At 38.0% G+C, this 18,747-nt stretch overlaps 1 protein-coding gene across 1 annotated transcript in view; it reads left to right on the top strand.

Moving 5' to 3' along the window:
- The window catches only part of LOC149149590 (uncharacterized), a 528,411-nt gene that overhangs the window by 448,534 nt on the left and 61,130 nt on the right, over positions 1–18,747 (top strand). The window contains exon 16 of the mRNA XM_089442525.1: positions 90–121. Within this exon, the coding sequence (XP_089298651.1) occupies positions 90–121 (32 nt within the window). The remainder of the gene's footprint in view (positions 1–89; positions 122–18,747) is intronic.

Consider the following 18,747-nt stretch of genomic DNA (forward strand, 5'->3'; position numbering starts at 1 on the left):
GCAAACATCTGCTAGGCCAAATAAACAACTTAGCATGGGGTAAAATACTAGACCTCAGTGTGTCTGAAATTTCCAGACAAGATGGTAAGCAATACAGTTTGTTGACAGTGTGCAGCTCCCCGTCTGGATCTCCCATTGTCCTAGTATGTGTAAAGCAGAAAATGGAATAACCTAGTCAAAAGTTAATTGGCTTTGTTGTCATTTTCTCTTTTTTCCCCGTCACAATTTTCTTTCCCGAGGCAGTTCCTGGTCGTACCCAACAATAAGATAAATATTTTAAAAGGGAATGATAAACAGAGGAAATGATAAATTTAAAGTATATTTATCTTTTCTATTCCTTCTTTCAACATATTGTTTTTGTCTGCTCATTATTATGGTCCCTATATTCAACATATAATAGCATCAAGCTTTGTTCCCTTTGCTCCCCTTCATTTTTTCCCCATTTTAACTCTCACAAAGAATTGGTAGTTCATAGCAACATAAGAAATTTTAATAGAAATTATATGGCAAAATAATACATGGTGTATTAAAATTAAAACAATACCTTCAGTGTGATAATCTCGCCTTGAAATATTTCAAATCTTCCTTGCTACTAGTGGTGACAATCACATTTAAATTGTTTATGCATTTATGCAAACAAGTATGACCTTGGTTTTGGACAAGAGTAAAGACATATCACAACAATTATTATTTGTGTCAATGTGTAGCTTGAGAAGGAAAAAGAGGAACTTTTCATCACTTACGCATACGTTGCTTGTAAATACTCTTTTACATTGTGAAGAAAATCTTAAGGTCATATTTGACAACAAATGGAAGTTAGGAACTATTTTCAATAATGGTGACAATGAAACTAAAGTTCAAATCATTACATCTGAGGCTGAATCAAGTAGAACTATTTACGTTGATGAAGTTACAACCCTTGCCTATCTATTGCATGACAAATCTCATAACATAGAGACAGCTTCCCTTAAAGATCTTCTATTTAAACTCAATCTCAGGATGGATATCTATGTCACATCATTTCTACTATGTCATTGACTTGTGATATCTCAGATCCATGTCATATGTATGACATTTTCTTACTCAAGGAATCCATTTTCTAGTCTTCATGGGAAACACAAGCCTTTGTGTGTGCCAAAAGAGGAATACAATCCATGGTTGATTCACAACTAGGTTGCATGATATGGGGAAATGGGTATGAGTATGATGGAAATGTGGCCCCTCAAAAATTTGGAAATGGAGAAACGTGATATTACAATTGTAATTTATAAATAGCACATTATATTGAAATTTTGAAAGAAAGCATTATGAATAATTGAGCAAGAAAATTTAAATGACAAGCATAAATAGCGAGCAATGCTCCACCATCGTATATATTGGGATCCTCATCATTAATAATGCCCTCTAGTTTCGGCTGCCTCATCTAGTTGTTGCCTCTGCTTTGATCATCCAAGGACATTACTCATCAGTATCCAATTTTGATGAAACTGGCTAATTTAAGCCTTAAAATATGGTAGAAAAGACTTAACGTGCCTAGTGAATGATTTTATTGTTGATTTGGGGTAGCATCGAATGTGCTGTAGTCACAAAAATTGGTGGAGAGGCTAAAGCACATGAGATCTCCAATACCCAGAAATGGTTTGGGCAGAATCTAACCAGTTTGGGAGATATTAAAATAATTAATATTTTTAATGGAGTCCGTAAGTAGAAAACTGAGTTAGAATGGTCCAAAAGTCATCGATTAAGCCAAATCTAATCTTAGCCATTGATTAGGGACTTAATCTCAGCCGTTGAATTGTCAATGAGAAAAGTATAAGAGGAGGCTTGAGGGTCACTTGGAGAACACACCGAGTTGATCAAGAATTCGATTTTGTGGGGCAGGGCTTGCTGAGGAAATCGAAGGAGTGATTAGAGTTGCAGCTGAGGGGCAGTGAATGCAGTAGTAGAGAGGCAGAGATAGTACCGGGAGCATCAATGCAAAAGTCGGGAGAGGGTTGACGCGGAGCCATCTAGAGGTCACGCAGAAGCAGTCAAAGGCCACGTAGAGGCAACCAAGAGCTATGCAGAGCCTGAGGAGGGACAATGTGGGACATGCAGAGGTTCCAAAGGCTGACGTTGGGCCATAGAGGCTTACGCAGACCCTAGAGGCTGACGCTAGGAGATTTCGTGGGGAAGATTGGGGCTGATATCTGTCTTTGACTGAGAGGTACTACTGTCGAGGGAATTCTCTGTTGGGTGAGCCATTTCTAGCACCCAGATTGTATTCTAAAACTACATATAATAAAACCTTCAGATAGCTGCACCGGTTTTCCCACATTGGGGTTTTTCAGGGACATTAGTCCAAAAATAGTGGTGTCACTTGTGTGCTTGTTTTTTTCCTTCAGTTGATGACCTGTATGTGTTGAGACTGTACTTGTATTTATTTTCAGTATTTACATGGTAAATAACTTGTTAATCAACAGAACAAGTACGAAGAAATAAATTAGAAAGTACAGGAAGGATTTCTAACAGTTATACTTAGAAATTCCAGCATGGTATCAGAGCGTAGTTGCAGATCATAGGATAATTGAGGGTGTCAGTTGAGTAGAGCAGCAACAACAAAAATAGTTGTCCCGAGTGACAAAAGTTGTTCCTAGCAGAAAAGCAGCAAGGAAGGGGTGATGCAGTGCCTGCGTCATCAGTTTGAGTCGGGAAGAGGATCAGCGCAATGGCAGAGAGGAGTAGACTCGACCTTCATAGTGGCAGGTCATCTTTCTCAGTGAGGAAGGATTGACGCCCGTGGCCAGGAGGTGTGGATTTTGCTGGTGCCAGGATTTCGCAGAGCCTAAAGGCTCTAACCTTCAGTTTTCTGGGGCATAGGAGGCTGTGGGTAAGTTGCGGAGTGAAGCTGGTGGGGTACTGTGGTTAGAACACTACCTAACAGGGCAAGACCAAGGAGGAGGAAGTTGTTGCTGAGGATTTTTAGCCAAGAATCCGGATCAGTGGTGCAGCTGGACTAACAATTAGAGTAGGGGCATCTCGTCATTGGCAGAGGGGTTTCCAGGAGGGAAATCGAGGCTCAAAGGGAGTCACACCGAGAACTTCCAAGAGGGAAGTAGAGAGAATCGGAAGAGCCGAAAGAGGAGAAGCGAAATGCAAGTGAATGGGGTAAGAGATCAGGATAGACTGGACAAAGCCTCAAACTTCGTAGTCTGGAAGGCCAGGATCTTGTCCGTTCTAGACAGGAATCGTCTCAAGCACTTCACCTTGAACACGATAGTGATCCCAATTGACTCAGATGAGAACAAAAAATACCAGGAGGCAATGGCGAGGGTCAAGAGCATCATCCTTGACGGCGTCAAGGACCATGTAGAACCACATATTACCGAAAAAGACACGACAAATGTGATGCGGGAGGCCCTGACGAAATTGTATCAACATACTTCCGTGCAGAGGAAGATGCTACTAGAAAATTAGTTGCGGTCATACCAATTGCAGAAGGGAGAACAAATTGACACCTTCCTCAGTCGATTGAAGGACATCCGGGATCAGTTAACTTCAATAGGGGCCACGCCAGATGAGGAGATGATGGTGAGGACCACATTGAATGCAGTCTCAGAGGATTAGGAAGTATTTGTCTAGAGCATACTGGGCAGGTCGACCCTTCCAGATTAGGAGGAACTATGGGCAGCTCTTCGTCAAGAAGAGATCAGAAGGCTAACCAAGGCAAGAAGTAGCGACAGGGAGGTTAGAATGAAGAAGGAGGAAGAGGAGGATGTTGCGCTAGCATCTGCGGGAAAGCAGGAGAAACAGAAGAAGAAGGACCTCTCCAAGGTCAAATGCTTCCACTGTGGGGAAATGGGTCACTATGCGAGCCAGTGACCGAGGAAGAAGAGCAAGGGAGAGACCTCTGAGACCAAGGCTGCACCAACTAGGGCGAAGAAAGAAGTGAATACAGATGATGATTGTGCCATGAGTGCTCATGCGCCACTTGAGAGGAAGTGGGGAGATATCAAGCTGTAGTCAGATGGACTACAGGCAATGAGGAGCAGGATCCTTAAGGTACCCAACCTCTTGGATTATACCCTGCTACGAGAGCCCTAAAGAGGAGTAGCAGGACTGGTGGATGTCGGTAAAGATGGATGTGGATGGAGTGACAGAGGGAGCTACAGTGCGGGAGTCCTAGGACAGCGTAAGGCAACAATGCGAGATGCACAGAGTTGTTGCTGCAACGCATAGGTCAGAGAGGGAGCACTTGTTAGTGACAGAGGGAGCTTCAGCATTGGGAGTGTTTTTGGCCTAACAAAGATGTTAGAGTTGGGAGATCAGCTACTTACTTCTCATTAACTGAGTTGCAATGCAACAGTTAGCAGTGGCAGTGCTATGGACAGTGTTGTCGCACAGATTGTCTAGGCAGTGCAACAACGCTCAGACCAGGGGCTGTCACCCTGATCCCCGATCTCTCCATTTAAGCCATCTCCCTGAAGCAGGCTAAGGGGGGTAGACCCTATGGGAAAAAGGAAGACCAACTGAGAACTAGCCAGTTTGGGAGACACAGCAAGGCAATCAAATACTCGATTAAGGCTCAAGATTTATAATTTGATCAAAAATGATTAATACCGGTGCCTTATGGAGTCAATGTAAACCAAGTGATTAATTCGTTGCTGCTTGGAAAATAGAAATATCCTTCGACAATTGCTTGAAAATATTTACTGAAATGTCTAGCATATGATGAGCATTAAAACAACCAAGCAATAATTAATTTCACCAGATGCAAGAGATTCAAAAGATGCACAAAGCTTTAGCAATTAAACTTCAAAAGATCAAATGCTTTAAATAACCATAAAATTTAAATGCTAACCAGTTACCACTTTCATATAGCTAATCTTTAGATAAAATTTAAGCGCATTTAACTATATAAAAATGACATATTAATCCCATATTAAAAATTTTAGCCTTAGCGGAAAAGATACACCAAAATTGTAAATGTGACAAATCCTTGAGTGAATATGCCAAGACTAAATGTGACAAAATATTTCAATTTTTTTTTTTTAATAAAATAAAAACTAAATTCAAAACCTAAAAAAACTTTTTATGATTTTATGATTTTTTTTATATTTTTAAATTTTTTATTATTTTTTATGCTATAAAGTTCTAAATTTAAAATATAACAAAACTAAAATTAAAATCTAATCTAAACTAAAGTCTAATCAAAAACCTAAAAGGAACTTTTTTATGCCTTTTTTTTATATTTTTATATTTTTATATTTTTTGATTTTTTTGTTTGAGTTATTTTTAAATAAAACTAAACTAAACTAAAAAAAATGTCTAACTCTAAACTAAATGAAAATGAAATTTTAAAATAAACAATAAATATATACAAATAAAATTAAATCCAAAACAAAAAAATTATTTAAAAAAAATCTAATTCTAAAAACTAAAATTTAAGTCTAAAGAAATATATACAAAATAAAATCAAACACATAAGGAAATCTAAACCCTAAATGAACGCATAAAAGAAGTAAACTAAAGCATAAAAATAGTTCGAGTGTATTGTTTTCACTTTTGTGCTTGTGCGCAGGTCTTTGACGACGACGAGGGAACGAGGGATGTACGTGAGGATTTAGAGCGTTTGTTTTGCAGGTGGGGACTGCAGGTTTTAGCGTGGAATGGAAGATGCATGGAGCATTGTAGCAGCGGATGGGCAACGTGGAGCTGCATAGGGTGAAGGAGCGGCTGATTGAGGTTTGCGTGGTCGCTGGGGATGTCACGCAGGTATGGCAGTGATGAAGGGAGGATAGAGGAGGGTGCAGCGGACAAGAATGGAATACGCAGGCAGAGGGACGTAGGTTGGTGAGAGAACTGGACAACGTGGAGGAGCAGATGGTGACTGCGTGGGAACGGATGAACGTTGATGGATGCTGCGGGTTCATGAGAGAACAGCGTATGGCAGCGTGGAGAGATTTGGAAAGGAGGCAATGTGAAGATCAATGGCAACAGCGCTGCGGGTTTGGGATAACAAGGAGAGGTGAGCTGTGGGTGCCGCAGAGAAAGGAGAGGCTGCCAGAGGGTTAGTGTGATGGCTGCCACGGGATAGCAATAGGAAGCAAGGGAGAAGAGCACGTAGATGGCAGAGACTTGGGAGTTGAAGCTGAGGATGACTGCATGAAGGAAAAAGGGCAGATGCATGGTAGCAGTAGGCAGATGACAAAATTCTCCAGAAAACTTAATAAAAATTTTAAATCTTGTGAACCCTTATAAAAAATTTCAGGAATTTCAAACCCTTTAACAACAGAAACGTACACCTGCAAAAAACTGGTTTTGAAGCAAATATTCCTGCTAGAGCTAATCCTGAGGCCAGATCTTACCCTCCAGGGCCTAGATCTTACCCTCCAGGGCCTAGATCTGGTTTCAAGATTGAATCTCACCTTTAGATCTGCAACCTGCAATGACAAAAACAAACACCCAGAAACAAAATATGCAAGAGACAAAACTAACAACCCTAAAACCAGATAAATAATTACAATATTCACAGTTCAAAGGCTCAAAATAGCCAGATCAATGTTGCACGAAGCACCCCCCCTGGTTCCAAGCCCCAAAGCGCGCTTCCGAAATTCGGAAGCGCCGCTTCCTGGAAATTCGGAAGCGTGGTACGGAAGCGCCGAAGCACGCTTCGTATGGCGCTTCGGGCGTCAGAAGCGTGGCGCTTCGGAGGAGGAAGTGTACGCTTCTCGTACGCTTTCGGAAAAGCTTCCAGAAAAGCGTTTAGAAAATCGTTTTTTTTTTTATTTTATTTTTTTAATTTTAGGTGAGTTTGCTTGTTGGGGTGGGTCCACCTTGGGTTAGGGTGACGAATGAAGGCAAAAAGAATATAAATATAGCAGATGCTCCCTCATGGTAATGTTAAATTCTTAAAGTAAAAGTGACATTCTCCTTTATTTTTCATTTTCATCCTTTTACTTAAATTTTTAACATTACCATGAAATGACTCAGGATGTTTGAGAGTGGTTCCAGCCTCATTGGACTTCATATGGAGAAAATAGAATTTCATATCCTATTCAAAATTCAGCAGACTTAACAGTTTTCAGGAATTCAGGATCAATGGAATTGTGGCATTTCATTAGATTATATCAAGTATGAAGGTATGTGATTAGCATTTAATCAAGAGCACCAAGCCCTATATGTACCTTAGTGTTGGTGGTGTTAATTGTTGAACTCCTTTGTCACATGGCACGCCCTTAGCAAAAAATTACCTTTCAATCAAGTCAAAATCATCGATCAAGCATGTTAAGCTTTTTCTACCATATTTTAAGTCTTGAATTAGGTAGTTTGATCAAAATTGGGCAATGTTGACTAATATCCCTAGACAATCGAGGTAGAGGCAAAGGCTAGACAAGAGGAGAAGAATCTAGATTCTAGATGGTTGATGCAGCTAAATGGTTGATGCTCGAATAATTAATCATTAATGTACAATGGATGTTATATCTATCTTGATTTATGCAAAAATATGCATGTTTTCATGTCTTCTACAACTAATTTGGTATTTGGGATGTTTGTTTTGAGTATAAATGCAAAAAAATATACATATATATATATAGAAGACGCTTCGCTTCCTAGATTTTTGGAAAATGATGCTTCCGCGTCCCCGCTTCCGAAAAACATCCCTGCTTCGTCCCCGCTTTATGCAACATTGAGCCAGATTTATCAGTATGCCACAGAAATATTTTCAGAATTTTAAATTTAATGTGAGATACTCCAAAAAACCCTTCATGCATTCATAAGAAAAATTCGAATGATAAGCCCGGTATCAGAAATAGCTGGGCTCTTCAGAAAATGCCCTTTTCGGGAGTTGGCTGGTTCAGCCGAGAACTTCTCCAAACGCCCGTTGATCTTCGAAATAAAGATTTTCTTGCACAACTTACTTCAACCATTAACAAAGAAGGAGAAAACAATACTAAAATCCAGATCTAATAGAGATACCTGCCATCATATTCAGAAATTTAACTACCATTCAAACCCTAGCGACTAAACAAGATACCTGTGTTTAAAATCACTCTTCATAAAGCTATCATCAATGGCTGAAATTAAAATCATGCCTAGAAATTAAACATCTTATAGCATTTCCAGAAGAGTAACACCAGCAAGATTTCAACCCCAAAGTCTTTCTTTATTGCACATGAAAAATGACTACAAGAGAGCTTTCTTTAGCACAAGACTCACAGATCGAATGATCTCAAATGACCCCTGACACCCTATTTAAAGAAAAAATTCCCAACGGCTAGTTCGAGTGATCCATGTCAAAGTAATCTCGACCGTCGATGAGGATCAAAATCTCTTTTAATCTCATCTGTCGAAATTTTAAATGTTGAGGAAATTTCACATTTTTTAAATTAAATGCATTTTAATATATTAAAAAATTAAAATTTTGCATTTATTTCCTCAAAACTTTGACTTATTATTATTTTATTAATTTATTATTTTTATTATTTTATTATCATTTTTATTTTTATTTTTTATTTTTATTTCTTTTAATTTTATATTTTAATTTTATTTTATTATACCCTCGAACTTAGCCTTTGGGAATTTTACCTAGGACCTAGGACCTACAAGGGGATTAATTATTTTCCTAACCCTCAAGACATTTTACATCATGACTTTTACATTTTTATATCTCAAGGGGGAAAACCCATTTGACATAGACCCTCATAGACTACCTAGTTCTGCGACACAAATATAATCCAGCAGATCAAGCAATTTGTAATAAAATAACCTAACCAAATAGTTAGGATTATTCCCAAATCACTTTTACATAGACTCGATCTAACACACTAGGACTCCCCTAAGATTCTAATGACAAAATCCATTCCGGCTTTGGGCTTACGCTGAAGGAAAACTATGCCGATCAGGGATCGATGAGCCAAAAAACCTTCCGGAATGTAGATTATCACTAGAAAAATTAGGTTTACCTAGGCAATTACATGCATGACACAGATCTGTTAAAATTATTTACAATTTACACATGCAGACTGGGTTTACAAAATAACACGATCAGGCTAATGATGATAGTCGAATGGCACGGACACGCCGATCAAGCGCTACCCATTTGCGAAAAACAAAAGGGGGTGTACTACTATCGGTCGTTGACACATAGTGGTCAACAGGCAACACGATGCAGCATGATGAGAGGGGTTGCAGTGCATATGTAACAGTGGCAGTGGCAGGGCCATGGGCAGCAGCACAGATGCAGAAGGAGCTGTCATACAGATGCAGCAGTGGTAGTGGCAAGGCCATGGGTAGCAGTACATGATGCAAAAGTGCAGAGGATATTGGGCAACAGGCCTAGCTTCAACACAGGGACCGATGTCGGATGATCAGGGTGATGCTCAGTGAAGAGTATTACTATAACACAGTCCTCGCTAAGAAGGAGTGTTGATTTGGGGTAGCATCGCATGTGCTCTAGCCACGAAAATTGGTGGAGAGGCTAAAGCACATGAGATCTCCAATACCCAGAAATGGTTTGGGCGGAACCTAACTAGTTTGGGAGATATTAAAATAATTAATATTTTTAATGGAGTCCCTAAGTCTAAACTTAGGGAAAATAAAATAATAATGTGAATTAATATAAAACTGAGTTAGAATGGTCCAAAAGTCATCGATCAAGCTAGATCTAATCTTAGCCGTTGATTAGGGACTTAATCTCGGTCGTTGAATTATCAACGAGAAAAGTATAAGAGGAGGCTTGAGGGTCACTTGGAGAACACACTGGGTTGATCATGAATTCGATTTTCTGGGGTAGGGCTTGTTGAGGAAATCAAAGGAGTGATCAGAGTTGCAACTAAGGGGCAGTGAATGCAGTAGCAGATAGGCAGAGATAGTAACGGGAGCATGAGCGCAGAAGCCGAGAGAGGGTTGATGCAGAGCCAGCTACAGGCCACGCAGAACCAGCCAGAGGCCACGCAGAGGCAGCCAAGAGCTGCGCAGAGCCTAAGGAGGGCCAATGTGGGACACGCAGAGGCTCCAGATGACGCAAAGCCCTGAGAGGCTGACGCTGGGCCAGAGAGGTTGATGCTAGGCCAAAGAGGTTGATGCAGACCCTAGAGGCTGACGCTGGGAGATTTCGTGGGGTAGATTGGGGCTGATATCCGTCTCCGACTAAGAGGTACTACTGTCGAGGGCATTCTCTGTTGGGTGAGCCATTTCTGGCGACCAGATTGTATTCTGAAACTGCTTAATAATAAAACCCTCAAATGTCACTTGTGTGCTTGTTTTTTTCCTTCAGATGATGATCTGTATGTGTTGAGTTTGTACTTGTATTTATTTTCAGTATTTACATGGTAAATAACTTGTTAATTAACAGAACAAGTAGGAAGAAATAAATCAGAATGTACATGAAGGATTTCTAACAGTTAGACTTAGAAATTCCAACATTTATACTCAGTGGAGGATACATTTTTGCTAAGGCCATGACGAAGGAGTTCAACAATCAACACCCTCAACATCAAGGTGCACAAATGGCTTAGTGATCTTGATTAGATGCAAATCACATACCCTTATAAATGATAGAATCCACCCAAAATGCTAGAACTCTGCCAATCCTAAAATTCCGAAAACTATTAAGTGTGTTGAATTCTAAATGGGATATGAAGCTCTATTTTCTCCATATTGTTAAATTTTTAATACCGGCCAGATTTATTTTCTCATGGAATTTATCCCCAACAGTTTATTTATTTACCCAAATAAACATTGATTTGTCAAAAAATAAAATCACTGGTATTTTTAACTTCTAGAATTTAGAATATGTAGCGGAAATAAACTAGAGAGGTCAATCACACATTGCAAAATTCATTAACCCACAACAATTCTCCGTCATTTCATTATTTGGAAAATTTGGGTTTTTTGACCCATGGAGATACAAGGAGAAATACAAACCTAGAACCTACAACTCGACTCCCTAAGAATGAATTTGAACCAAGTAAATTGACCTCAAGGAAATTTGCCTCTAGATGAAATCGGACTAAAGAAATCGGCTTCCACGAACTTGATCTGTGCCATGCCACTAATACGCACTGGAAAAGCCTCAACACTCCAACAACTCGATCTCCTCCAAATAAATACAATCTGCCTTCAGGAACTAGGCCAGACAATCTCTTCCTACTTGGCCTCCTTGGATTCACACGTGTTGAAAATTTAACTAGCGTCACGTGTCGTAATGTAATAAAATGTAATTTTTATCATTGACATATTTGTTATATTCATTATTATTATAGTATTTTGGTCAAAACATGTTCCTCATGCTTATAGAGTGAAAAAGAGTCGAAAAGAAATTATTTTGAGTCAAAAGAAATGTATTTGAGTCAACTCCCATTTGGAATTTTGTAAGAAAAAGAAAAATATTTTTTATTTTGAGTCAAATAGTCAACACAATACCAAGTCAGCCGTCCTTGGATAAGTTGGCCTAACAGGTAGCTATTCGACCCTCCTGGATAGCTATATATATGAGTTTGGAGACACACATTAACTCATCGCATTATTCATGGAGTTTTGTGCCAAGCCAAGAAGATAAGACAACTAAAGTCAAAGGACAGAGAAAAGACAAAATTTCTTCCCTGGTTCTACTCACACAGCAAAATTTTTTGCAATTTTTTGAGGCTACTGCAGGACCGAAATTCGGCCTCCACTGCAGGTCTCAAGTTTTCTATGATTTGACCAGATTTCAAAGGGTTTCACCAGTGTTGACTTTCGTTGACCTTGACTTGATTCGAGGAGATTTGGAGGAGGGTTGGCTTGGGTTCTTTGTGGCATTTTTTGTCTTGGTCGTGGGTCTTGGATAACTCATTTTGACTTGATTCTATAAGAGAAGGATTATTGGGTTTTCCACCTTGTGGGGTTTTTCCCTGGCTTGGAGTCTAATTTTTGGTGTTCTTTTTCTCTTTGCGATCTCTATGTTTTGCACGTTTGTATAATTACTTGATGAAGAAGTTAATATAAGTAATAAGAAGCCAACAAACATTCACAAGTAATTATCAAGTTAAGAGAAATCAATCATTATCTTCTAGCACTTGGTTTCTCAACATGGTATTAGAGCTAAGGTGAAAGGAAGGCAACTTGAAGATCACAAATTGTTGGCATACTTGAAGACTCTATTGTAGTAATTATCTCTTCTTCTATCAAAGAAAAAGAAAGAAGGCTTGAAGATCATATTGTTGAAAATATCCTTATAGCAGCCATCTCTCTCTCAAGGACATTATTGAAGGCTCTTGGAAATATCAAGTTCTCGCTCACTCATCAACACTTTTTTATTGAAGGCTCTTGGAAACAAGGTTACTTGGGAGTGGGAGCGAAAACAGGGAGCGAGAGCGACATTTTCAGAAGCTCCCAATTTGGGAGCGAATCGTTGAGCGTTTTTTATATAATATATATTTTTTGTAATTTTTTATATTTTGATGCATATATGTCAACAAAAACATGTAGAATGATGAATTAGATATAAAAGAATAGATTGAAACATATAACAACAATCATCTAGAAGTTATAATCTTCATCAACCACATCCACAAGTTAGTAACATAGTAACATACAACATATTGAGTCTCATGATTTATCAATCTTAAAGTTTCAAGCTTTCAAAATTCAATATATAACATTTAGCATCAGTAATCACCAAAGTTGTACTTGTAAGCTAAGTGTAACCATTACAACAAATAATATCTAACATGAAATGAAATGAAACAACTTTCAACTTTCATGAAGCATCATATTCATAATTCATTACTAATGAGTTATAATTGCCAACTTCAAACTTCAAACTTAAATTGTCATATATTGTTTTAAAAAATATCCTAATAAATATGAAAGAGTCAATAGTTATAAAAACTACTAGAAACTAGAAAAGACAAGTAAATCTATTATCTATTTATTATGCTTGGGCCTCTTGCCACCACGAGAAATGTCTAATTTTTTAGTCTTGTTGGAAAATTAGGATCTTTGTCATTGATATCACCCTCTAAGCATTAATATCCAGAGGTATCTTTGTCACTAATATCACCCTCTAAGCATTAACATGAGATAGAAAAAGCATAGCATGTCAAGTCAAGATTTTGTTTAAGTGATGCATACATTTTTAGGAGGGTCATGATAGAGGACCTCGACAACCAATGTCACTAACATCAAGGTGCAGAGAGGGATTGGTGCTCTTGATTAAATACAAGTTCCATACCTTAATACATGACAAAATTCAATGGAAACATTGTGATCCCCTAATCCTGAAATCCTGAAAAACTGATAAGTACGCTGGATTTTGATTGAAATCTAAAATTATACTTTCTCCATATGAAATCCAATGAGGTTGGAACCACTCTCAAACATCCTGATTCATTTCATGGTAATGTTAAAAATTTAAGTAAAAGAATGAAAATGAAGATTAAGGAGAATGTCACTTTTACTTTAAGAATTTAACATTACCATGAATCGCATATCAATACTAGGGCCATAGGCTTGTTCATTAGGTTGCCCCACTCAAAACTTATTTGTTTCTTTCAAAAAAAGTTGCATTTGGAATATTATTGCAAAACAAAATTTGCAAAAAAAGACTAAACGCTCCCGAAAACACTCCTAAAAAGGCAGGGAGCGTTTTTTTAGGGAACACGTGTCTGAAAACGCTCCCTCCTTGGGAGCGTTTTCAGGAGCGCACTCCCGAGGTGCTCCGGAGCACTCCCACCTGGGGCGCGAATTGGGAGCGGGAGCGAGAGGGGGGCGGGGCGCTCCCCACAACCTTGCTTGGAAATATCAAGTTCTTGCTCACTCATCAACACTTTTTCCCTCTCATCAACATTCTTGAAGACACACTTATAATTGCTCCTCCTCCTTTGACAAGTAAGTACTCTACTATACTCTATGTCTAATCCTCCTAGACCAGTGGGATCTATTTGTAGGGAAGGCAACAAACTTAACGAAGCTTCTAATTACAAAACTTGGAAGAAGAGAATTGATCTAGTTCTCAAAGAAAATGAAATCATGCAATTTGTTGATGGCAATGTTCCAGTACCAAACAAGAATAATGCTCAAGAAGTAGCCAAGTACAACAAAGGAGAAATTAGAGCTCAAAAAAATCTCTTTGAGTCTATCAAAGACCATCTTATCTCTTTTGTTTCAGATTTGTCCACATCTAAAGAAGTCTATGACAAATTGGTCAAACTATATTCTGTCAATACTACTAGTCAGAAGATATTTCTAAGGAATCAACTTTATGGAACAAGATTACCAAAGGATGAAGATGTGGCTTCATACTTTATGAAAATATCAAACATAAAGGAATCAGGATGAACTTGAAGGGCTTGGAGAAACCATATCTGATTTTGAATTAATCACTTTCGTACTCAATGCTCTACCTCCATCTTGGAATGGTTTTGCAAGTGGAATCTATGCAAGAAAAGATACTCGATCTTTTGAAGAAATTTGGGCTCTATGTATTCTAGAAGAAACAAGTTTGAAGGCTAAAGATGATACCGAACCAAATAATGAAAATTCTCAAACTTTTGTTGTTGAATCAAAGAAGTTTGGAAGGTTGGAAGATTTGGATCTCATCGCAAGTGATGAGCACCAATATTGCAGCATGAATGCTGCAACTCTTCGGCTACTAGCTTTACTTTATCAACCCATGGTGCTGCAACTCTTGGGCTACCAACTTTACTTTATCAACCCGTGGTTCGTACAAACTTGGAGGTGGCAATGTTGTATACACAAGTAAAAATGATGGTTCTGCCTTTTGTCACTGTTCAACTGGCGAGAGACCACTAGGGTTTTCAAGCTAGACTTCTATGGATTCAGAAGAAGCTTGGTTCCTTGATGAAAGAAATAGAAATCTACTCTAAGAGAGAGTTGATCTACTTTAATAATGAAAAAGACCGAAATTCAATGCTAAGGCACACAATTTCCTAATTAACCGCTAAGGGCTATGCTTTGCAATAATGCTAAATTAACTTGAACAAAATGCTACTGTCCTAAGCATGGAAGTTAAAAACATCAAACATTACTGCTATGCATGTAAAGGACTGCAATAAATCTGTTTTGTCTTTTTATTCTTTTCATGAAAAATCAAGTGTGCAAGCTAATCTCTTTTGGTGATGTGGCAAGTGGTTTAGGGATGCTGATGGATGGCTAGAAGGTTCAGGAGATGGTTGGAAGGTTTGGGAGACCCTTGGGTGACCTTGGGAGGCTTCCTAGAGTATTTCCCTCAATTCGGCCTCAAAACAAGCCACTATAGGAAAACCTACAGGATGTACTAGAAACCTACAGGATTCCCTGTATTTCTACAGGATACAACCATGAGAAAAACGATGAGTGTTGGAGGTGATGGAAGGCTTAGGGAAGGTGGTTGATGGATGGAATGGAGTGGGGAAAGGCCTAGGATCACTCAGAACCCAAAACCAAGTTTAGGAGATGGTTGGATTCGCTCAACATGCTTGAGGAAATTTCAATGTAAAATGATGAAATTGGTGAAGGTCTTGATGAACACAAGGAATGCCTATGGGTGGGTGAAGCTGGAAGGTGGTTGCTTGCTATGAGATCTCTTTCTACTTTTGAAGCCCCTGCTCTGCATCAAACATGTGTAATTTCCAAAAGGTCATGTAAACAAGAAGAATTCTCATGAGTTAGAAAAGCAGAATTTAATGAACTAACTGTCTCCCTTATGCATGGAGAAATTGCTGAAAAAAATGGAATCATGGATGAGATCTACTACAAGAATGAAGATATAAGAGATGGCAATGAAATCTTACACTTGCAAAAATGATCAAATGCTAGTTTAAGTACAACAAACTCTAAATCTTATGAAAAAAATGGAAATCTGTATTTTTGGGGTTGCATAAGGGTCTTTTCCTCAGATCATGATCCCAAAAGGAAGAAGTGAAGTCAGGACACCTACAGACAGCTTTGTGATGCTTCTTTTATCCCTTCTAACCTGCTACTGAAGTAAGGCACAAATGGAAGCAAACTAATAAACAGTTAATCAAATCTACAGTACTTGCAATGAAATACTTCTAAAGATAGTTTAACCATGAATCTATGAAACTAAGCTAAGAAAAAAGATACAAGAAGAGGAGCCTTTGCTTCTAGGGTTGGGGCCTAACTCAAGAGCTTCAACCCTCTGAGTTCAACTCAGTACTGGATCAAGAAAAAGCTCATTCTTATTACCAAAACAGAAAATTACATCAAAGTCTTCCACAAGTCTGGAGCTCGAAAATAACTAGAGTTTTTACAACAAAAAATTGAATCCTAATGAGGCTCTAGGCCTCTCTACTTATACAACTGAAATCTCCAACAACTTCCTTAAATCTAGGGAGGATCGGCTCCCAAACTCGAGATGAACTAACTCTTTGTCTATCATTTGCTCAGCTGCCTTTTGATCTTCATGACTTGGCTACTTGCACTCCAAGCTGGTGTGATTAATGGAGGAATATTCGAGTGGAGGAGTAAATGAGGAGGATTTACCTCCTGCAATCTCTCTCCCTTGTCCCATTCGAGTTTCAAACCTTAGTCTTGCCAAAATTCCTTGATTTTCTCTTCCAAACCTGCATTCAATGCTTATTAGTCCACTAGGTATAATATCTCACTTTAACTCATCTCATTAAACAAAATATAATCAAAACATGTAATAAGTTGTGAGAAGAGTTGGTTTGACTGAGCTAGGAGGTGAATTAAGACCCATATAATTACCCAATGATGAGGCTCATCAGCAAGTACAACAAAAATAGCAAGCCTCGTGGAAACGGAGACATGTCTAAAGCTCAATGCTTTGGTTGCAATAAATATCGACATTATAAGAGGGATTGTCCCAAGGACCCTATTGACCACTGGAGTGGCACTTGACGGTTATATGAAGACTCCATGCCCAAGGATGATCTAGAGGACACTTGTACCATCAGATATCGTTAGTCAATAGAGTTTTTAAACTCTACTTCTATCTTCTCATCATCTTTCTTGTACCCAAATTCTACACCCTACAGGGAATTGTAATAAGCGATACTAGTAATGATGAGTTTTGAGTCTATAAGAGGCCTAGGATGTTGGGACTCGATCAACAAATGAGTACACCTTGGAGTGTTTTTTTATTTGGTTAATTATCCCTTATTTTTCAGAGGCGGATAATTTTCTAGGTTTTTTCACTCACGTTTTACCCCAAAGCCGGGGTGACGGTTTGAAAGTTGAGCCCCTGACACATCTTAGTGTCTAGAGTCGATGTATATTACCATACTAGATCACACAAAAAATTTCGTGGAATTTGGTTAGGTCTAGGTAGCATTTTTTAATTTTTTAGATTTTCCGCAAGTCAAAAATTGCAAATAGAATTGTATTTAAATTGTAATAAGTGTATTCTAGAGAAGTTGTATGGGGTATGAGTAATCAAAATTACACCTCTCACCCTCAACTTTCTACTATATCACACTTTGAGGGGTTAATAATGTGTTTTTGTAATATCCCTCCCCTTAATAATAAATAATAAATAATAAATAATAATAAATAATAAAAATAATACAAAAATAATAATTAACAATAAAAGTAATGAATAATAATAAATAAATCACTTAATAATAAATAATAAAAATAATAAAAATAAAAATAGTAATAACCATATTAAAGCTCTAAATAAGAATAAATAGAAATAAAACAAGAAAACTATCAAAAAGAAGGAAATAAAACAAGAAAGCTAAATATCAAAAGAAAAGTAAAGAAATAAAACAAGAAAAAAAAGTTGCATGCAGACACATGGAGTGTGTGCATGAGGTTCCCCTTCCAATGTTTTGTTCTATTTAATAGATGGTGAGGAAGATGAGAGGTATTCTGGCATTCCATCTTTCCGAGATTCTGTCTTTCATTCTCTTGGGAGAATGGTATACTAAGACCTAGGAGTCACTGGCAGTAGAACGTTGATTGAGGGCTCGGGGGTGGCCAGTTGTAGCAAGACGTTGCACAATTGAGCCTACGGTTGGGTGGAGAGTCGTCCCCAAAACCTTGTTGCGGTAAGCCTACTTCGACCACAGGTAAACAGGTAAGCACTATTCATTCAAGTAACATTTAGTTAATTAAAATCATGGTTATTAGGCTAGGTAAGTGGCACTCTCATTTAAATTAATGTTAAATTAGATATTTTTAATTTTGGACTGTTACATATGGTATCAGAGCGAGGTTCAACACTTAGGGCTTATGGGCATCTAAAAAAATTAATTATTTTGGCGGAATATTTAATTTGACTTGTTTTTGAAGTTACAAGATACTTATTTTCCTACAAGTTAATTTCCACCGTAACTGAACTTTGAAATTGGGATTTCTAGATTTCCACAAATTTGATTTGTTTTCATTAATTAGTTAGCCATTTTTAACAATTGTTTAAATATATGTTGTTTTAATATCAACGTATCTGTTTTAATTTTATTAAATTCTCTGTACATTCAACAAGAAACACAAGAATATTAGTTCTGCATTACTCTAAATTTCCCAGTGCTCTCCAAACTGCTAACTACGCAATGATCAAATTTACACCATAGAAAATTGTTTCGTGCTTTTCAAAATGCCTCATATTTCACTAGATAGGCCTGAACGCCGATTATTCTTGAGCGAGCAGATTCTATTTTATTGCTTCTGATGAGTACTCCAGATCTCTCCAAATTTACAATAAACTTGAGTACTTTGTACTGTTACATAATAATTGATTATTTATTTAAAGCATATTTTTCCGCTATTTTTGTCCCTGAATACCCCTGAGTTAGTCGC

Source organism: Pinus tabuliformis, chromosome 9 (assembly GCF_031772625.1).
Source record: "Pinus tabuliformis cultivar Carrire ecotype Pingquan chromosome 9, CPIR1, whole genome shotgun sequence".
NCBI lineage: Eukaryota > Viridiplantae > Streptophyta > Pinopsida > Pinales > Pinaceae > Pinus > Pinus tabuliformis.